The sequence below is a fragment of the Mustela lutreola genome, chromosome 4 (genome assembly GCF_030435805.1).
Source record: "Mustela lutreola isolate mMusLut2 chromosome 4, mMusLut2.pri, whole genome shotgun sequence".
In the NCBI taxonomy this organism is placed as follows: Eukaryota; Metazoa; Chordata; class Mammalia; order Carnivora; family Mustelidae; genus Mustela; species Mustela lutreola.
Genome location: NC_081293.1, coordinates 180,724,040 through 180,746,533, shown reverse-complemented (window position 1 = coordinate 180,746,533; position 22,494 = coordinate 180,724,040). Strand labels below are relative to the sequence as shown.

The 22,494-nt window shown below is 42.0% G+C and overlaps 1 protein-coding gene across 1 annotated transcript in view; it reads left to right on the top strand.

Moving 5' to 3' along the window:
• Positions 1–15,784, top strand: part of CEP41 (centrosomal protein 41) — a 47,900-nt gene extending 32,116 nt beyond the window's left edge. The window contains exons 4-11 of the mRNA XM_059171870.1: positions 1,270–1,331; positions 2,252–2,321; positions 7,766–7,916; positions 9,998–10,149; positions 10,559–10,626; positions 11,711–11,825; positions 12,289–12,504; positions 13,197–15,784. Of these exons, the coding sequence (XP_059027853.1) occupies positions 1,270–1,331; positions 2,252–2,321; positions 7,766–7,916; positions 9,998–10,149; positions 10,559–10,626; positions 11,711–11,825; positions 12,289–12,504; positions 13,197–13,345 (983 nt within the window). The 3' untranslated portion in view covers positions 13,346–15,784. The remainder of the gene's footprint in view (positions 1–1,269; positions 1,332–2,251; positions 2,322–7,765; positions 7,917–9,997; positions 10,150–10,558; positions 10,627–11,710; positions 11,826–12,288; positions 12,505–13,196) is intronic.
• The last annotated feature ends 6,710 nt before the right edge of the window (positions 15,785–22,494 follow it).

The following is a 22,494-nucleotide window of genomic DNA, read 5'->3' as shown; positions in this document are numbered from 1 at the left end:
TTATCTTCAGGAAATTTTAAGGAAGCTAACTTTTAACATGCCTCTGTGGGACAGATACTAGATCGTGTGAGACTGGCTAAATTTTAAGACCTTTCAATGTGATATGAAGAACCGTTAACAACAAACAAGCATAAAAGTTGTCCCCATTTGAGTCATGTCTCAGGACTGTCAAGATAGAGCTGAATAAATACTGATGTTTCAGGAGGATGATTTTTCTTTTAAACTGTGGTTAAAAAGAAAACAACAAAAAGACAAACAAAAAACACCTAACATAAAATGTACCATCTTCACCATTTTTATTTTTTTTAATTTATTTATATTTATATTTTTTAAAGATTTTATTTATTTATTTGACAGACAGAGATCACAAGTAGGCAGAGAGGCAGGCAGAGAGAGAGGAGGAAGCAGGCTCCCCATGGAGCAGAGAACCCAATGTGGGGCCCGATCCCAGGACTCTGGGATCATGACCTGAGCCAAAGGCAGAGGCTTTAACCCACTGAGCCACCCAGATGACCCACTCTTCACCATTTTTAAATGTGACACTGCTGCACAATAGATCTCGGGAACTTTTTCATCTTGGAACACTGAGTAGGTGGATTTTTACGGAAGTGGAGTCGCAGAGAAACTGATAGAAAAGATTATCAGCACCAGGCCTAACTTTGTTCCCAGTGCAGTGGCAGTGGCAGTGGCGGTGGTGATTGGGGCAGAGGTGGGGGGAGGTTGTCCTGTGTCTCCAGCATAATTTGTAACCACAGGAACAGATCCGGGCAGAGTTAGAATAATAGGGTGTGAATGTCTTACCAGCTGTTTGACCTGGGGCAACTGAGCTTCTCTGGGTCTCTGTCCTCATTTGCAAAATGCAGGCGTTTATTCCCCCTTACCCTCTTTGTTGGGAAAAGGATTTCAAGTGTCTTATAAAATGCACGTACTACAACAGTGGTCAAAAGGAAGAAAGACAGCAGAAGTAAAAGGGGGAAGATGGTAAGCAGATAGAAAAAATGCAAGGGGTAAAGTCACCAGACACAAAAAGATGACTTATAAATTGACTTTAGGCTTCCTGCCAGCCAAAGCAAAGGTGGGAATGTAGAGGTGATAAAAATGTGTGGCACACTTCATTTTGACCGTACTGTGAGGATCCTATATGAGATAAGATATGTAAAAGCAAATAAATCACTTGAAAATTACACTGTCTAACTTGATGGGTAGAAAGAATGAGTACCTCTAAGAAAAATATACCTAGAAAATTACTTGTCCTATCCTGCTTTTCAGATTATAGATACAAAAAGGATGAGCTTTTCAAGAGACTAAAAGTTACAACTTTTGCCCAGCTGGTAAGTTTAACTAAAATCCTTTGGAGTAAAGACTCTAATCTATGCTGGTTTATGTGAATATTTCTAATGCCACGCTAGGTAATGTTTGCAGAAGAGTTCCTTCTGATTCTTTACACCTTCGGGAGGATTGATGTGTGGTATGTGTGCTCGCTCAAGGGTAGTATGAACAGTCTTCTCTGGTAAGAATTTTATAAAGTGCACATTCTGCCTTTCAGTCATCACGCTATGGCTTAGGTTTGGTTGTTGTTGTTGTTGTTTTTTCCTTGCACCCTTTAACTTAATATTTAGAATCTAGAATTGTGGTCTTTGGATTGTTTGGCTGTTTTTCTCTATGAAACCAGGTGATTGCTATGGGCTATTTGTTACTTTGGGAAAGTCACTTTCTTCTTTTGTTTGAAAATTACGGACAAAGTGTCTCTCAGGCCCCCCAAACATGAGTTTCACTGATGTACCTCAGATGGATCTTGGGTCTTAGGAGCTGAGCTGTGAAAAGTGCTTTAAAAACTATGTGTCGGTATACAGTGATGTGCTGAATATGTTTATAATTACATTTATTTACTCATTGAATGTAGAGTTGTTGATTCAGTTCTGTCATTGCAAGTACTGCACATTGAGACTGAAATATATATGATTATTTATTCATGTTTCTCGTCCATAATTGCCCTTTTGGTCTTTTTAGTTTATTATGTGATGTTTTAAATGAAGCTTTTTTTTCTGGAACCATCATTTGCGTGCGGTATTATTACCACTCCCAAAACAAGGAGGCCTAAGATTTAGTCTCCAATGGAGGACACTGACGTCTCCTTAAACCCAGAGATCTTTTATGTTTGATGTTTCCTCATCTTTTATAAAAGATAGAATTGCCTCTGTTTAAAGACAAACATACATGCCTCTCTACATTTCATTCTTTCTTCTATCAGGTCATCCAAGTTGCTTCCCTATCTGATCAGACACTGGAAGTGACAGCTGAAGAGATTCAAAGGCTGGAAGGTAATGGGAATCGAGGATGTGGGGTAGATAAGTCATTGACCATTTGACCGAAGTGCTTGCCCCGTCTGCTTCTGCTTCGCTGTTGTGTTCACAGAGAACTGGGACTTTGATGGATCTATTTGCAATTCGATTGTTACTCTCTGAGAAACTCTATCTGGTGCTTTAATTGTTAATTCTTATTTATTTTCAAAAGCCATCTGGTTTTCTGGCTCTAACGTTTGTAGTTTTAAATGTTTTTGATGTGTTTAATATACTAATTACTTTCCAACAAATATTTTTAGTGCCTTCTCTATACGCATAGGTCACAGTATTAGGTGCTAGGAGACCACAGAGATGAACAACGCCCGCTCTGCTTACATGGAGCTGGTAGCCGCAAGTGCACACGCACACACGTATGTATGCTGGATGAGAAGAGCGGGAACAGAAGCACAAAATCATGAATGTGACAGAAATTCATAATGGAGAGCTGGAGAGAAGCCATCATTTGTTGAATATATATTGCTAAGTCCTGCACTCGAGTTTTCTTATTTAATCTTATCAAAAACTCTAGAAGGTACACTTTAGAGATGAGAAGCCCAAGCCTCAGAGGTTACATTACTTGCTCAAGGTGACACAGCCAGTAAGGAATGGGCTCAGGATACACAGATTTGCAGGTGTCTGGTAACAATCATTGTCTTTGCTGTGGGAGTTCTGAGGAAGGAAAGGTACTTTCCAGTTAGAAAACGGAGGTAGGCTTTCTTAAAAAACTTTTGAACTAGGCCATAAAGGAGGGTAGCATCTCAACAGGGTGCAAGTTAAGGGTGAGGTTCTTGCAACCTGAGCAAAGAAAGGCATGCGGAGAATGAGAAGCTCCAAGCGAGTTTGGGCAACATGTCATCCAGCCTGGTGGCCATGGGGTGGGTGGGGGTTGGGGGTGGAATGGGTGCTGGATTGGAGATAGGGCCAGGAAGATAGGCTTCTAGAAGCTCCAGGTTTCCTTTCTGAAACACTGAGTGGAAAATAAAACCTCTTAGTTGTACTCTCATGAAAAAGAATACACAGAGTTAAGGTCTTTATTTTATCCTGAGGTACTCAATCACCAATGTGCGGCTGTTTACTGAAGGGAAATGTGTTCTGTGAAGGTTGATGGAGGCCAGGAATCTGACTTCTGATTTCAAGACAAGTTTCTCAGGAAGTCCCGAGCCCTGGTTTTGTGCGACTTAACTGTCATCTCCCTGGGCTTGTTTTTGTTAGGGAGGATAAAGAGCATCTGACAAAGACAGGAATTTATCTCTGACAGATGCCTCTCACACGGCAGAGAAATAAGGGCTCTTTGTAACAGAGATAATTGAGTCTCCTCACAGAAGTACTCCCAATTTTAACCTGGTTATATGAGTACCTGGATTTGGTCCTTTAATTCATTGCAATTGCAGCACTGGAACATATGGGCACATGCAATTTTCTCTTCTGAGATGAATTTGCACAGCAAAATAGGCTCTTATAAAGTAGGACACCATAATGTGTGAGTAATATTAGTGTTTTTCTAGTGCTCTACACAGAATAATAACTCACTCAGGAATGCCTGTAGAACAGATTGTATGCATATTGGCTATTTTTGAAGGAATTTTTTAAAAAATCTCCTTTTGTAAGTTTATTGTTTTTTTTCCTGACTTAAAAAGTGTATTTCTAGAAAATTAGAAAACGGCAAAAAAAAAAAAAAAAAAAACCCTATATAAAGAAAATTAAATAATCCCTGCTAACATTTTGCTCTATTTTACCCGTATCTAACTGCCCAGCCAAATCCCTTCTCTTTGGGCATGCTTGTGAATTGTGCTGTTTCAAATTAACATTTTATCATGCATACTATCCTATGTCATTAAATGGGCTTCAAAACCTGAATTATGAAGGTTATGTTGTCATATAATGCCTGTCCTGTGAATATACCATAATTTATTTAATTATTCTCCTATTGGACATTACAGTTTTTCTAATTTCTCACTTTTATAAAACAATGCTGTAATGTAAATACATAAACGTCCGTGTGCTTCTGACTATTCCCTGAAGATAAATTGCTGCAGATGGTCAAATGATAGAACCATTTTAAGATGCTGGATTCCACATTATCTCCAGAATGGTTCTTCCTATTCGCATTCCCAACAAATAAAGGAGAAGACCTGTTTCTCTTCATCCTTGGCATTGCGGGATAATTATCATTTTTGCAAACGTTTGCCAATTTGGTAGATGAAAAGTGGTATCTAATAATTTTCCTTTGAATCTCTCTGATCATGAAATAGACCTTTGTGGTACATATATATTTGTTGGTCATACCTGTTTCTTCTGAGAACATTATATGTCCTTCCCCATTTTTTTCCTCTTGTGGTATGTCCATCTTTTACTGATTTGTAAAAGCTCTGTATATTAGGATATCTTGAAATATTGGAAAGCAGTACAGCCTTGAAAATGAATGAGAAAAGGCTTTACTTAATGATTTGGAACAGTTTTCAAGCTGTATCGTTAAGTAAAAATAAAACAGCAACAAAACAAAAAACCAAAGTGTAGAGCAGTATGAATGGCATGCTCCTGATATGTAAAAAGGAGAAGAAATAAAACAGATGCTAAAGTCCATGGTTATTTTTTTTCTGGAAGGAGACAGAAATCTCTGAATGCAGTTCCCTTGGGAGAGGAGCCTGAGGGCCTATGGGTCTGCAGTGGGAAGGGACTTCCCTGTCCCTATTAATAGTTTTATCTTGTTTGCATTTTTACCTTGTGCACAGGAGCTTTTTTCAATTAAAGCACTAGGTAATTAAAAAACACTTTGTAAATTAAGTATATTAACCTTTTCTCATGCATCTGGGTCATAGATATTTTTCCTAATTTGTTACTCACCTTTTAATTTTCATGTTGGTTTTTGACATACACGAGGTTTGTTGCATTTTTACAAGATTAAATCTATTAGCCTTTCATGTTGTGTTCTCTTTTATTGCCTGAGGCTCATAAAGTCCAAAACAAGATAAATGATTCACCTATACTTTCTTCTGTTAGCTTTGTTGTTTGTTTGGTTTCCGACATCAATCTATTTGTTAATATTTTGGTATATGATGCGAGGGGGTTTTCTAATTTGATTTTTCTAGATAGTAGGCACAATATCCCACTATCATCTACTCAGTCGTTCTCCCTTTACCCACTGATTTGTGATGTTACCTTTAACATATATATTCTCTTTTTATGTATATTCTGGGTTTTATTTCTGTGTTCTCATACTCCATTGTTCTGGTTTGTGGTTCAGCATTCTTTTGGTCATTTATCTTTGCAATATATGTTACTATTTGCTAAGGTATAGTCTCTAAATTACCCATATGTATGAATGTGTGTCTGTGTGTGTATATATGATATAAATATAAAATATTTACATATATTTTATATTACACGTGTATAATATTTTATATATATAAATATTTTTTTCTCATCTTTAAAATCCCTTTAAGCTTTTCAGAAATCCCATTGGGATTGTTTTATGTCTAAAAATTAAGTTTGGAAAGAATTAATACCATTTCACTTTTAGTCAGCCAGTCAGGAATGTGAAGGTACATCACTGTCTTCATTCAGATTGTCTTTAATGTCTCTTAAGTAAAATTTATAGAAGACCTATAAAGGTTGTAAGTTTTTACAGGTCCTTTACATGTCTTAATAGGCTTATCTTCGAGGAGAGGATATCTTATATTTGCAGTTGTTACTGTAAACGAGATGCTGATCATATTCCTTTCTAATTGGTATATTTTTAAAAAGTAGTTTTTTAGTATTTCTTTTTTTTTTAATTTAACCACATACTTATTTCCCTTATGCTCATAGGATTCTTCTGAAGTTTCTTGGTATATATATATCATATGCAAAGTGAATGTTAATATTCTCTTCAATAACTAGGCCTCTGAGTTCTATTTCTTCTCTCACTATACCAGTTAGAATAGCGAATTCTCAAACTTTTTGGTATCGTCTCCCTCCGCACTCTGAAATTGAGGACCTCAAAGAATTTTGATTTATGGACATTATATCAGCTAATATTTAGGATATTAAAAATTTTAACTGAGAACTTAAAAATATTTATTTACTATTTCATTTACAAATAGTGATACTGAACCCACTGCAAACATAAATAACATTTTTATGCAAAATAGTTGTATTTCCAAAACGAAAAAAAAGTTTACTGAGCATAATATCGTTTTACATTTTTTTTTAAATCTCGATGTCTGATTGAATAGTAGACAGCTGATTCTCATGGCTTCTGCATTCAGTCCATTGCAATATGCTGTTTGGGTTGAAGTACATGGAGAAGATCTAGCCTCACATGGATCTGTAGTTGAAAAAGGGAGAATCTTTTAATAGCCCTTTCAGATAATTGTGGATACATATCTTCAGTACTATGCTAAAACCTGACAACCCATAGCTTCTTAAAGGTTAGCTGTAATGTGGAACCTGAAACCATATCAATGCGGGTTTCATACTCTGTTCCATTAAACCCATCGGTCTGTCGTGTACTTTGAATTAATCTTCTTACCCATGCATGATTTTATAACATCATCCATTGGTCATTTGGAAAAGATCGATTCACCGAGTTATGAAGATCTTCCAAACATTGACAAATTTCATTCATTACACAATATCCAAAATATATATATATATTTATTAAACTCACCACCTATCTTATCAGAAAAATCATTAAGTGCAGGGAGGCAGTCAAGCTCCTGGTGGCACGAACAGGATTTCCAAAATTCTGATTTTTTTTTTTTTTTCAAAATTGAATCATCACAACAGATACCATCAGTTGTTTTCCTTGAAATGACAATCCGCTTAGATCATTTTTGAGAAAATGTCTGCCACATGCACGAGTCTAAGTAACTATAATTTTTCTGTCAGTTTTCCTTCCAAGTAAAAATGGTGTTCAGGGCAAAAGCAGCACTAATCACACTAATACTTTCCCTTGAGACAAGCATGGTGCGTCTTGGTTTGGAGCCGAGTTGCTATATGCGGATCCCCATTTCATCCCACGGAATATTCAAAAGGTGTATATTTAAAGATGAGATTTAATAGAATCATGATTATGGCTCCCTTGGGGACTTTTTCCCAATGTGACTGTCCTGTTTATGAACTGAGCGCATCCATGATGGTGAACAAATATGACGGTCACTAATAAAACTCGGTGCCTCTGCCCTGATTGTGGCTCAGGTGCTCTCAGTTTGGCCCCCATCACTTTGGCACCATTCATGCAAGTATCAACACAGTAGGAGAGACCTCGCAGGTGCCCCTGAACAGGTCTCAGGGACTCCTGGGGTCCTAGATGTTAGAACTTCCGGGACAGTTTTAAAACCGTGATGGAATTTCCCTGTCTTGACCTAATTTCAAGGGGGCTGCCGCACTCGTGAATACACCCGGAGGTCAACGTCACTTATTTATCCCTTTGCAAATCTTAGACCATGAGTCCTCGACGACTTCAGAGCCCGATGACAGGGAAATCAGTGCCAGGACCAACGGGAAGGGGAGCCTCGGGGAGCAGTCGCCAAGCCCCATGCAGGTCCTAAGCAGCACGGGAGCAGGGGACTCCAGCCGCTCGACTCTGCAGAGGTACACTTATCGCTCCTCGGGTCCAGGGTTTTCCCTGCATTTGACTTCATACTCATTTGGGTAACAGTTTCAGTGATTTAGTCGCCGTAGAAACAGACTGGCAGTAGTCAAGTCCTGCATTTTCACTGCAGCCCTTCTAATTTTCTCTTGGTATAAATGCCACCGCCTGAATCTTTTCACAGCATCTTAGCGAGGATGAGAGTATATTGCTAGGAGAGCATTCATTTCTACTCCCTAATTCCAGCCTTCTCAGCCTTCCTGGATGCAGGTTTGCTATTAGGACTTAGCTTTACAACTACTATCTTCTGATTCCCACTCCCGCCCCCTTTACTGTCTGCCGCAGCTTATAATTACCCTGTCTGGAATCAGAAGAAAAATAGAGTGCCATACGCCCTGCTCTGATATTACGCAGGTGCAAAGGAGCGTGAAAGCAGCCTCTGGCGTCAGTTCTCCAACGGCACGGGACTGGTCCTCCTTGCTGCATAGACTACGATGCAACACTTTCTCACAGATATTAGGTGTTGATTATAGGTTGGTGCTCATTTTCAGCACACGACCATCCCTTCTACAAGCAAAACAGTTGTGCCAGAGAAACTAGGTCTGCTAGAGAATGAATTGCTATCATCAGTACCACTATTATTTTTTTAAGATTTAATTTATTTGAGAGAGCACAAGTGGAGGGAGAGGGGCAGAGGGGGAGGGAGAAGCAGACATCCCCATTTAGCAGGGAGCCCCATGCGGGACTTGATCCCAGGACCCTGGGATCATGAACGCAGCCGAAGGCAGACTCTTAACTGACTGAGCCACCCAGGTGCCCCAGTACTGCTATTATTTTTTTTATAACTATTTCACGCAAGAACTCTAAAATCGGAATTAGCAACATGGACCAACAAGACTTCCACTGAGGGTGCAGCTTCATAGGAATAGATTTTCTTCTTCTTTGGTGCGACAAAACGGGCCCTTGCTGGCATCTCGTTACAACACAAACAGGTCTAAGTGCAGAATTTGATTTTCCCGTGTGGGGAGAGGAGCCGTCAGGGGACGCGTCAGATTTGCCTGGGAAGGGCGTCCTCTTACTTCAGTACAGGCATTTCACTCCTTGCCATTTTGTTCGTAACACCCACTCCTCTTAAGCCTTTGATTCATATTTTTTTTTTAACCACATTTTGTCTGTAATCTTTAATATGGCAACCAGTTTAAGACCTTAGAAACATAACTGTCAATGGCGAGCTCATTCATTTAATCCTAGTGTTTCCTCTGTCTCGTTATGTGAATGTCACCAAATCTAAAAGCCTCTTCAGCCTCAACACTGTCACCTATAAACTGGGAATAAGTACAGATAACTTTTGAAGACATTAAGGGTCGAAATACCTATCGTATAAGTCGTTGTATAAATAGATGAGAAACATTAAAATGATATTGGGTTTTTTGTTTTTTTTTTTTTAATTTTATTTATTTATTTGACACAGAAAAGGAACACAAGCAGGGGGAGTAAAAGAGGGAGAAGCAGGCTTCCCGCTGAGCAGGGAGCCCAGTGCGGGGCTCGATCCCAGGACCCTGAGGTCATGACCTGAGCCAAAGGCAGATGCTTAATGTCTGAGCCACCCAGGCGCCCCACAATGTTGATTTCTAGTGCATCTAATGTACATAGAAAGCCTGCCTTTTTCTTGTGCTACCAACCTTACTCTTTCCCATTTTGTTCTGATTTCTTACACTCCTCACAATTCCATTAGATTAACTGTTGGCCTCTTTCTTTCTCTGAATGCTGTCCTTGTTGCTGGAGGTGGCATGTGCCCAACGGTTTCTGCCCCCTCAGCCATGCTAATGACCTAACATGCATTCTCTGAAGGTGAGTATGGGTGGACGCCTGGGTGCCTTCCTCGGGGCCCAGGGTGCTAGAATAGGAATCCATACGGCCATGCATTCAGAGGCAGAACTGAGACACCATTTCCATTTTCCTTTTTCTTTGAAGTACCCTTTGAAAAGACACTGAGCACTTTCTGACTTTTCTGAAGAAATGCATTTGACCTTGAAGGCACTCACCCCTGACTAGTTTCTGCCAACCTTCTTTTCACTTGCAGCGTCATCAGTGGTGTTGGGGAACTGGATCTAGACAAAGGGCTAGTGAAGAAAGCAGAGCCCACCGCCAAAGACAAACCTTACCCCGACTGCCCCTTCCTGCTACTAGATGTGCGAGACAGAGATTCTTACCAGCAGTGCCACATTATTGGAGGTAAGAGAGGGAGGAGGCGTTCTAGCGTCTCATTCCAAGAACAGAGCCTGTTCTAGAGTCCTGGCAGGCCGGAGCCACACCCCAGGGGCAGCAGTTAAAGAGATTTTCTGTTAGTGGGATCCCTTATGGGAATCTGGAATTGGGCTCTGCCATAATGCTCTTGAGAGAGGCTGGTGACGTTCCCAGATGGCTCTGGGGCCCAGTGCTAAACATCCTCAAAGGTGACATGAAGCTTCCTAATGTGTTCATAGTGCTCTGTTTCTGTTCTCTCAAAAAAGTATTTAGGTTTATGGCTGGTGGATTTTGCAAGTATGTTTCTTTGAGCTTTTAAACTTTAAACCAGCTGGGAATTTGGGGCCAAGTTGTACAGAGAGCTACAAACTGCCTGAGCTTTTTCTTCTCTTTGCAGCTTACAGTTACCCAATTGCAACTCTGTCTAGAACAATGAACCCTTATTCAAATGACATTCTTGAATATGTATCCTTTGTTGCATTTTAAGGAGTTGGGTGGTTTGAGGACTGTAAGAGTCAAACTTATCATGAATCATGCTTGTAGGGAAAAAAAAAACTCTGTAAAGGACCTTTGATATTAATTAGCTTACTTAGCATATTTCAGAATTTGGATTCTTAGCTGTTGCTGAGTACCCTGACCAGCCTGGCAGATGCTTCCAAGCTATCCCGCAGTGGGCCAAAAAACATTAGGTTAAAGTCTGTGATCTGTTGAGAGTTAGTCCTAAGACCTTTTTTCCCCCCAAGAAAGCTTTCCCAACTAAAACTTCAGAGGTAAATTTTTTTTTCTTTCTGTCTTAAATTTTTTCTTTCTTAAAATTTTACTTAACTTTTTTGCTCATAAAAATGACACGAATAGAAAATAATTTAAGCACTGAAAAATATAGAAAAGATTGATAATCGTACAACTGAACAACTCTGATTATGTTTTTTTCATATTTTATTTCTAGTTGTCTTCTCTGTATTCCTTTTAACAAAGGAGAAATCATACTGGAGATATAATTTAGTATTTTGACTTTTCCTTAGTTCATAGTACAGTGTATTTCTCCAGGCTAATCCAAGCTCTTTATAAACTTCATTTTTGATGCAGCACATTATCTCGTCTTACTATATACTATACTATGATTTACTAAACTCTTCCTCTCTAATGGGCTTTTAGGTGGGTCTCCTTTTTTTTACTAGCATAAATAAGCCTGCAGTGGACCCATAGGACAGAGGTTTTCTATTTCCTCACCTGTGAATGGAGCTTGTCATACCTTTCAGGGCCGTGAGGATAAAAGAGCTAAAGGGTGTGGGGTGTGGAGCTGGTGCTGTCTTGGACCATGGTGATACTCGTTTATTTAAAAAAAAAAAAAAAAGAAGAATACCAGCTCATGTGGTTTCCATGACAAGAAAAAAAAAAAAAAACAAACAGAGAGTACAGATGTGCAGAATAAAGAGTGGGGTTGTCCAACGCTCTCTGAACTCAGGAAGGTGACCCCAGACCATTCCTTGTTCCTTGTGGGTTTCTAGGTAGTCTAGTGTGGGTGAACCTTAACTCCTGTGACTCTTAGAAAAATGCCCATGGCAAGGTCATCATTCTGTATGACGATGACGAGAGGCTGGCCAGCCAGGCAGCCACCACCATGTGTGAGCGGGGCTTCGAGAACCTCTTCATGCTTTCCGGAGGTGAGTGGGCTGTACCCTGTTTGGGATTGAAAACAAGATATTTGGACTCACAACCCTTCAACCCCCTCCCCTATCACCCTTTTCCTGTGCACGCTCAGAATTGCGAATTCTGGAAGGAGAGAGAACCACGCTGGCTGCAAGGGGTCAGGAGTTCTATGAAACTTCTCTTAGCTCCGTCAGCACATGTTTTTAATTCCTGAAATACTGCTGTTGCTATAGGACTCTGGGAGAAAAACCTTAAAGCTGAAGACTGGAGCGAAAGGATTTCTGGTGGAATTCTCAGAATCCCGCCTAACCGTGGACATTTTCTGGTCTAATCTGCTTCATGGTGAAGCATTTAAGATGTCCCGTCCTTGCGTTGGCTCAGACTGGGAGACCAAAGATGAGGAGACGTGCAGCTGCCTTCTCAGGCCCTCGCCTCACCACGTTAACACTGCTTTTTCTGATGCTCTTTCACACCCAGGTCTAAAAGTCTTAGCTCAGAAATTCCCAGAAGGACTGATTACGGGTTCCCTGCCAGCGTCTTGCCAGCAGGCCCTTCCTCCTGGCTCTGCCCGGAAACGATCGAGCCCCAAAGTGCCACCCCTGCCAGCTGAGAATAAATGGAGATTTACCCCAGAAGACTTAAAAAAGATAGAATATTACCTGGAAGAGGAGCAGGGTCCTGCAGACAATCCTAGTAAGATATTTGGACCTTTAGAGATCATGTTTTCCGTAGACCTTTGAGATTTGCAGCTTTGAACATCACCTCCTCGTACGAAAAGTTTGTTCTCTTATATTCAGTCTTAAAATATTTGTAGGGGATGGGGAGTGTGCGGGTGCTGTGCGGGGAGGGGTGGGACAAGGGGTGGTGATCCTAGGTTGTGGGAAGAATTAGACATTGCATATAGACAGAGAAAGAGAAAGGGTTTATCAGTCGGATAGCGTACGTATTCCAAGCAGAGCGGAGGGGCTAAGTTGACGCACAAGGATTTCCTCTCCGATGGGCTTTGTTTCCCTCTGTGGCTTCTGGGCACCTTGAAACCCCGTCTAGCCTTCCCGTGAGCACACTACTTTCTCTTCTCTTTCCCCTAATCCCTCCTGTATCCATTTCTACCAAGTATGAAGGTCAGGCTAGGCTGGTTGGGGATAACAGAGAGGAAGGCGGGGGGAGCAAAAGCTCTCTGGGCTGCCTTTCCTTCTGGCCCCTTCCCCACCTTCAGGCTGATCTCAAGGAGGAGGAGTAGGTTTTAGCCTAAAGTAGACCCTGAATAGGACTTCATTAGCTTAAAAGTGGTTGTACGCTAAGACTTCATTAACGTGAAAGTGTACTTGGCAGATCGTGCCCAGAGTCATTCTTGCAGCTCTGCCTCTGCTTTCTCGCTCCCTCAGGCCGCCTGAGCCAAGCTAACACCTCTGGAAGAGACTCCAAGGTTCCAGGCACCCGCAGCGGTCAGAGCCTACCTGCCGGGGTCCCCACCGGCCCCCCGAACCCTCGCTCGCTCAACAGCGGCCACCTGCAAGGCAAGCCCTGGAAGTAAAGACTTTGTCTGTCTTAGTCGAATAAATACTTTTTCTCCTTTTGGAACTGCCCAGGGGTTCCAAGTTGGTCATTTTCAGAAACTGCTGCACAGGAAAGACCCCCCTGCGTGTGACAGGCCCTCTTCCCTCTGCCCCGGGGCCAGCACTTGCCTGCACTCAGCTCGGAAGGAGTTTTACAAAAACCAGAGGCATGACAGGCTCTAGCGTCCTCCCTGTTGTTTACAGAATATTTAAGTTTCTGAAACTGAGCAGGAAAAAAAAAAGTCTAATGTTTTAGGTCCTTTAAAAAAAAAAAAAAAAAATGGCCCAGCTTGTATTGGGTCATATCTTGCATTGTTTTGTAAATTCTTCAGTCCCATCTGGTATGTTCTTCCCAGGCAGTTCTTTTTCACTCAGTGATCTTGGTTTCATGAAGATTCTCCAGGTGGATTTTGTAGCAGCCATCTCGGGGTTGGGGGCTGTGGAAGGTTGGGGGAGTGGGTGCTTCTCATCTCTCAGCACCCCCTAGCCGTGGGCCCACTGGTCTGTTATGAGTTGGGAGGCGACGGGGGACACCTGGAGCATTGCTTGGTTTTCGGGTGTGTTAGAGCCACCCTCACACTCCCTGAGTGTCCCTCCCCGCTGGCTGTTTTCCTGGACCAGCCCTGTAACGATGCCCTCACACAGGGCATGAGGGCTCCTCACCAGGACGCCCTGTCTGCCGGACGGTCCTGTGTTAGGGCCACTGCTGCAGCCCCACTGCCCACCCCGACCTGCCCCTCATCGGCTGTCGGTCTCCTCGTTGTACATTTCCACTCCCCAGCTCAGGCCCGTCCTTCTTGGATGGATAGAAATTATGGCCCCTTGAAAACAGCAGCGTCAGTTGGGCGACCTCAGGCAAACAAGGTGAGGACAACTCCATGGTCCTTTGTCAGGGCTGACAGCCCCTTGAAGCCCTAGCTTTAAAATACAGTATTAGTCTAATTGAGTAATTAGTGCAATTTCCTGCTTACTTTTCATTCTCATGACTGAGCTGTGATTAGGAGGTTGTGATTACAGATTCTGGTTTGGGCCAGAATTTTGAATCAGCATTAATTGAATTGCTAGGTGACTGACATTCATTCCATTTAATTGGAGGAACAAAAGACCTCAGGTAAGGATGAGGGACTCCGAAATCATCAGGCAAAGGGAAAGAGCCTTGTTAATTTTTATGGTCTGTGATTTTTAGCTGTGATAAGGGACTGAGGAATAAATTGTGCACTTTGTCATGGCAACCGGCTTCTGAAAAGCCAACTGAAAATTGCCTGTCCTTAGGTGGTTCCTGCTCTCGGTAAGATTTGCCTTAACGGGACCATTTTCTTGCCACCAAAAAAAAAAAAAAGGGAAGGAAGGACGGAAGGAAGGAAAGAAAAAGAGAAAGAAAGAAAGAAAGAAAGAAAAGAGAGAAAGAAAAGAAAAAGTACTACAGTATTTCTGTATTTCTAGAGTTGGGGGCTGTGTTTGTAAGAGAAATAAAGGTAATAAATATCTCAAAGAGACATATGGAAAAATAACTCTCAGATTCAGCCCAGTTGTGTTTTAGTGTGTTTATTCTTCTCTACTTGATTTCCAAAGTGCAACATATTCTGACGCTTTAGAAATCAAACAAACCAGGGACATTGTTCAGATGTCAAGCCGTGCCCAATTTTCCACAAGATTCAAGAATCCTGTATAAAATGCAGCCAACGTACACATAGCTTTAATGAGGAGCCTGTCATGTTGCCCCATAAATTTATTGCCTGAGAACTTAGTTCAGCCTTTTGCTAATGCCAGAATGCTCTGGCTTTTTATTTTCTTTACGGCACAGATTTTAAAAAATGCAAATTTTTCCACACTCAACTTTCCCCTAGCATGGACAAGATTTTCAGCCATTTATGACACATATAGATTTTCAAGGGGGGAAAAAAATCTCTCTGTGTAACAAAGTTCTGTTTATGCCATTTTAAAGTTGACTAGTCAGGAGTTTCGATTCCCCATTCAATTCTATTTTGACAGGAATGGTAGTCCTCCTTTGTTCCGACTCTGCATTCCGATCACCAAACACCCTAGAGTATTAGAACCTACTTTGTGTGTGTGTGTATGTATATATGTATATGGAAAGTCACCATAGCCAAACCTCATAGAATCGCTGCGCATTTAGCTGCGACATCTGGCAGGTTGAATATATTTGTGTGTGTTTCTCTGTAGCGCTTTGCCTGTTGATAAGGATTTTAAACCACTGCTCCTCAAAGACCTCTTCTGATTCTGCTCTTTGTGTGTTAAGTGTCCACTCGCAGACAGTTTTTTACACGCTCGAGTTACTGCTTCGAATGTTCTACTCTGTTAGCTTCTTCATTGGATTAACTGACATGTATTATTGAAGTGATCGGTGGTACTTTGTGCAATTATGAATGTTGAAGATTAAAGTACATAGTTATTAATTTGTTGTTTGCTATTCATATGCTGAGATCTGCCAAGTTCTCTTTTCCTCTCTGTGGAGATGATCTGGGGGGGCTGCAAGACCGAAGTGATTTGAAAGCATGCCTCTTTTCACGGCATCTCCCCAGAAGGTACTTATTCTTTGTGTAAAAATCAGGACGTCGTTCCAACCAGAGCGAGGGACCTTAGCTCTCCAGACAGAAGGCCTGGGTTTCTCCTCATGTTCAGGCAGGGGCTGGTGGTCCCTTAAGCACCTCACAGCAGGACTTTCTTGTCAGTGTTTCAGGGGTTGTCGGGCTGCACTTGCCTGGGAATGTGAGACCCCCCCGCGACCCCCCCACAGGATGGCACTTGCATTAATGATGTATAAATGCATTTCCACCTGAGCAGTGCTGATAGCCAAAATCTAAATAATAACCCCCGTGCTTTAAAGGGGTGTGTCTTTAAGGAAGAAAAGAGAAAAGCAAAGAAGCAAGAAAAGGAGTGAGGGGCTATGGCAGGGGTGGAGGGCTGTGGGGGGTGGGGTGGGGGAGCTACATTACTCACCCAAAAATGAAAAGCATATCTTGGGTTGTAATAATGCCAGGGTTAATCGACTGGATGGTATAGAACGATGCAAATGGCCTCAGAGTAATTTTATTTTTTGCCTTTAGTAAAACACCAAAATCAGCGCAGTCATGTCGGACTTGTTGTAAATCAGAATTACAAGAGAACAAATAGTGGTGTTCATTAGTTGCTGAGGGACTTTTTTTTTTTTTTTTTTTTTCCTGTGGAGCTATCGAGATTATACAAAAATTCTTAAGACTCCAGGCCACTCACCAAGAAAACAGGACAAAACAGAACCCTTCTTTTCCCCCAATTCCCTGGTGGAATATCAGTGAAATCAGAGTCCTCAGCGAGGAAGAAAGATGTAGGTAATTTTTCTTGTGCTGGTTTCGGGTTCTGTCATGTCACATATTGGTTATAGATTCAGTCTTTATGTTATCCGACATTTTGGCGGGGGTGGGGGTGTCATTAATTTCTGCCCAGCGGGATTTACAGCCCCGACTGCCTTCTTCCCCCACCACGACGATCATCGCCGAGAACCTTCCTTTCCACCGTTGCAGCCCATGGTCATGGTCTTTCTTGGTCATTTAGATTCATCACAATTCTTTCAAAGGCATGATTCCTAGAATACTTTTCTTTTTCACAAGAAGCATCAGAAACATGCATTATAATTCATCAGTTTAATTATGTGGGCATAATGATATGCTTCTATGCAGCTCAATTAATTTTTTGACTAACAAATATATTTTTTTCCTATAAAAACGGGAAATAAGACGCACTGTGCTCCCAGAGTGTTCCGAGTATGTGTGGGTAACAATACTTTCCCCAAACGGTAGGAATTATTGACACTGTTGTTGTCGTGTCCTTCCGCTGAGCCTTAGGTCTGTTATGACGTGGAAAATGTAAGGATGGAAATTTGTCAGCACTGAATTCTGACGAAACAGGATTCAGTGCGTGATTTTAGGCGTGTTTACAAAAGTCCATTTGTCACACCGCGATCCGCGATCCGCGATCCCCTGGCGGTCTCACTCTCTGAGGCCGATCCTCCTTTGTTCTGAACGCAGAAGCAAATGCTCTTCGCCTGTGTAACATCTTGAGGCATCTGGTAAGATGTGTGGCAAACAGAGGCCACTTATTAAATGCTCCTGACTGATGGACTGCCTTTTTTAAAGGATGCAAATACGTCTTCCAGTAGACATTATTTTGACTATAAGCTCCCAGAGGGTGAAAATCACCAGCGATGGGACAGTGACCTTTAGGAAGCGTGCGTGAATAAACGCACTGAAGCCGTCAGGACTGCGGTCTAGGGTGGGGTGCCCATTACGGGGGCCACTCGGAGCTGGCCTGCCGTTCTAGAGACCCTGGCAAACTCGTTATCTTTTGTCCCTGTGTACATCCTGCTTTTGTAGGAGAGGCATTCACAAGCCCGAGATTTTTAGATTACCCACTGCAGGGGGCACCCTGGGAGCTGTTAGGGCTGTTACTACTACCCTGGCTATGTGCAGTCTGCTGGGCCCATTTTCATGGTCCCCTCAGGCTCTCACTAGCCTTTGGAATTCATCAAACACAGGTGGCACACTGTCCCCATCCCAGAATGGGCTCTTTTCCTCCCTTGTTTCAAATCTCAAAACTCTCCAGATAGTGATCCTAGCAAACACGCTTACTGTGTGTTAGGCCGTGTTTCTAGACTCTTCCAGGTATGTTTTGGCTCATTTCTCACAACAGTCCCATGAGAGGGGCACCCCATTTTTCAGGTGAGACTGAGGAGCCAGTGGAAATTAACCAACTCGCCTCGAGCCCCTAGACCCTGAGCTAAAGATGGAGAAGCCCAGAAGCGACCTGAGAACCGTGGTTTCTGAGCAAGTTCATCCAGACCACTCCGCTCTGTCTACCCACATCAGCTAGGCACTGCGCTCTCCCTCGGTGGTAACCCGATTTACCAACGTGAATGCAACTTGCCCTCGGGTATCGGCCTCCCTGCCCTCCTCGTCCCCGGCAATCCCACCAAAAGCTTGTCCTCCTCGGCCTGCACAAAAGGCAAGAGGAATTCAGAGACTGCACATCTGCTCCTGGGAGTATGTATTTCCACAAATCCACTGTCTGGCTGGCTCCCACCGCCTATCCTGAGAGCAGGGGCGCCAGGCTTTCTGGAATCCATTCTGTGTCCAAATGAACATGAACGAGGTCTCACTTAAAAAAACGGGAGTTACAAACTTTTAACCTGTCAGAAAAGAAGGAGGCTGTTTTCGTAAATTGAGCTATTCATTTAATAAACCACATTGATATGATTTGTGTCCAATCGTTCCTTTCCTTTGGGGTGAGGTCTCTGATTTAGACTGAGACGTAAATTGTGGGAATTGGCTCCTGGCCACGGGCCTGGGTCTCACGGGAGGAAAGCGGCGGCAAACCTCTGCCTCCATCCGTGTCCATAGAGCGTTTGCTCCACTGCACTCTCCCCAGAATGTAGCAGAATGCCCCCCCTGTGGTAGAGCAGGAGACTTTTCATTTTCTTCTTTGCATTTGGCCCTAAACATTTGGCAGTCTCCGTCTCTGCGGTTGTTAGGCGATTAACTCAGCTCACAATTCGAGTTGCCAAATTAATGCAGATCCTGAAAGCTTTGGGGAAAATTCATTACCCTGTGACACTTTTCAGATTTGATGGGTCCTCTGTGCACCTCTCTCGGAGTCCTTCCTTCATGTGGCTGATTTGAATGTGATGGTTGGTCAGATCAGTTTCCTGGGAGTAGCACCTGGGGCTGATGATATTTGCAGAATGGTGTTTCTGTCCTTGGAGTCCTTAGGACAAGAGCCCTTCTGCACCCTCAAACCCACCTGGCCCCACTTGCCTTTGCAGAACCCTCGCTGAGATGATAAATAGCACTGCACTGGATGAAGGACTGGTGAGGTCATATCTGGATTGTAGTCAATGACATTTCAATTTGAACTTCAAGCCAAAACCGGAAAGCTACACGTGCATATCTGAGTGTCCCTTCAAGAGGCCACCTGAAGGATTCTTGTGGACCACCAGTGGCCCACAGGCCACATGGAGAACCATCTAGAATGGTGTTAGAAGAAAGCCGAATGTGTTCATTTAAAAATAAAGACTTTTGGAAGGCCTTGGAAAATAGGCATTAGCGTAATCAGTTCCCCAGATTACTGCAGAAACCAAATGCGAGCAGAAAGGGCTCTTGGGGAATTTCATTAGAGCTATGGCAGACTGCTCAGGGAACAGCTCCCAGCTGGGAGCAGGGGAAACCCCTTCCCTGTGTCGAAACACTGCTGCTTCCTGATCTATCTATCTATCTGAATCCCAAAGTAAGATTCATTGTTCTAGGCAAGATAGAGAAATAGGACGCCAGAGCAGAAGAGATGAGTTGAGGCAAGTTATAAAAAAGAACCTGGGCACAAATTAAGATTTGGCCATGAAATGTTGGATGTTAGTATTAAGTTGATTCCGGATAACTTTACCCACAAGGTATTTGGTGTGTTTGAAATAGTTGTGCTTTTTTTCCTGATTCTAAAAGCTTGTTGCAAGAAATTCAGAAAAGAGGAAGACTACCACCACCACCACCACTACCCAGGGTGACCTCCATTATCACTGGAGAATATATCCTTCCCGGCATAGTGTGTGTGTACGTGTGCATGTGTATGTGTGTTTCAGACAAAAATGAGATTCATACTCAACATACTATTTTGTAACCAACTTACTTTTTTAAACAACTGTATGGAAGTACAAATCCCATACTCTAAAAGCCATGCATTTTTAAAGCTGCAGTTCGAGGACAATCAGCAAATTTACAGAGCTGTGCAACCATTACCACAATCCTATTTCAGAAAATTTTCAATGTGTGGTCGGCTTCATTTCACTCAGTATTTTGTGACCCATTTCCTCATGTCAACACGGTCTGCAGTGGCCTCATGCTACTCTATTGTTCAAACACGTCAAAATGGGCCTCTACAATGGTGCCCAAATGGGTTCTTTTCCTTTTTATTTAATTTTGTATTCTTGCAGCCTTTACATACATATCTTTGAACTTGTCTGAATATTTTTATAAAATAAATTTCTGCAAGTGGACTTTCTGAGTCAAAGCAACAATACATTTGAAATTTTGATTTATTTTGTGTCCCCCACCCCCACCCCCCGGGAAGGTGGCATCAATCTATCCTCACACCAGTAGTACATGACAGGTCTTATTTCTTCATACCCTTGATAACACTGAGTTGTCGATCTTTTTTTTTCTTTGTCAATCTGATGGGAGAAAAATGATTCCTTTGCTTTCCTTTAATGTACAAAAAAATCACCCAGAGGAATGGTATCTCTCATACGTTTATTGGCTTTTTCTGTTTCTTCTTTTGGGGATTGCTTATTTTTCTTTCAAAATGGTCGTCCTTTTTATTTAACGCCTTTTACTTATAAGACCTCTTTTCTCCTCAAGGTTTTTAATACTTTTTCATATATGCTGCACCATTTTCTAAAATTATCATTTCCCTTTGTGCTTTATGTTTTTAATTCTAAAATAAAATTTTTGCCCCCAGATTTGTAAAAATATGTATCTGCAAATAAAAATATAAGCCTCTTCCTACCCTTGGAAATAAAAAAAAAAAAAACCAAAACCCACATAGTACTAACAAGTTCCATGTCTCCATTTAACAAGTATTTATTAAGTGCCTACTATGTGCCATGTCTTTGGCCTACCGGTGAGGATTATGTGTTGAAAAAAACAACGCAGTCTCTGCCCTCGTGGAATTTTCCTTCTGGGGTCCGTTCCTTATCTTGTCAGGTATCTTAAGACTAACTTGCTCAGAGCCTCACTTTCTAAGTGAGGAATTCCCCATTCAGGGAATTCAAAATACCTCCCCAGCCTACACTGTACAGATTATAAAATCCGTGAGTTCATTTGTTAGCAAAAGGAGAGAACATTGGCTCAACAAATATTTATTGGGCATGTAGATATCAACTACTGTTGGTGGTTTTGGACACTGAATGCTGAACCAAGTGGTGCCCGCTATCAGAAAGCATGATTATTTTAAATTAAGCAATTCTATCCTTGAAGCCTAAGTAATCTAATTTTGTTAGATAAAGTGTCCTTGCTAAAATTAATATTTTTTGCTTATCTCTTCTTATCTTTCTCCATCTTAAGCAAAAAATAAGATCGGCTTATTTGACTTGCCCAAACTGAGCCCTTAAAATAGATTTTAGCCTATCTACATAGATTAAATGGAAGTGTTTCGCAAAAGATAACTTGAAGGAAGTGTTATAAAATCTTTAGGTCATTTTTCTGTAAAGACTGAAATACTGGGCTACCTGGGTGGCTCAGTAGGTTAAACGGCTGCCTTCGGCTCAGGTCATGATCTCTAGAGTCCTGGAATTGAGTCCCGCATTGGGCTCTATGCTCAGTCTGCTTCTCCCTCTTCCTCTGCCCTTACCTCCAGCTTGCCCTCGTGCACTCTCTCTTAAATAAATGAAATCTTAAAAGAAAAAGAAAAAAAAAGACTGAAACACCATTTTACCTTGCCTCATAACCATATATATATATATATATATATATATATATATATATATATGGTTGTATATACTACATGTATAGTCTTCCTCCACTTTTTGTTTTCTGGAATGTTTGGTAGCAAAACAAAAGTAGGGCACTTGTGCTGTGGAAAAGATAAGCCTCTTAAGTCCTTAGAGCTGGATGCCATGTGACACCCCACCTGGCTCAAACAGGGGAAGGCTGCCATCTTGACCTGTCAGCTTCACTCTTTGGGGAGCTACCAACCCACCCTCACCCCCTTCCCAGTGACTCCTGTGAGAGTAACCCCCTGCTCCACATTGGCATCTGAAGAGATTGGGAAGAAACACCAGGTAGATTCTTGCTTTGAAATAAGTTGAGACGCCCAGTGTCTTGTGCTAGAGCTCAGGCCATACCACAGCCATCAGAACCAACAAGCCAAAGGAGGGAAATCAAGTTTTAGGAGCTATGGAGAGTATCAAAGGGAGAGTCTTATATTTGAGGAATTATGCAGATGATAAAGAAGCAGTAGTGGGTAAAAAAGGAAGGAAAATGGAAGCATGCCAGAAAGGACGTGCCATATCAAAAATAAAGCTACTTCTGTCCCTAAAAGCAAAGTCTTCGTCACGTACTACAACTAATAAAATGTTCTGGGATTGTTG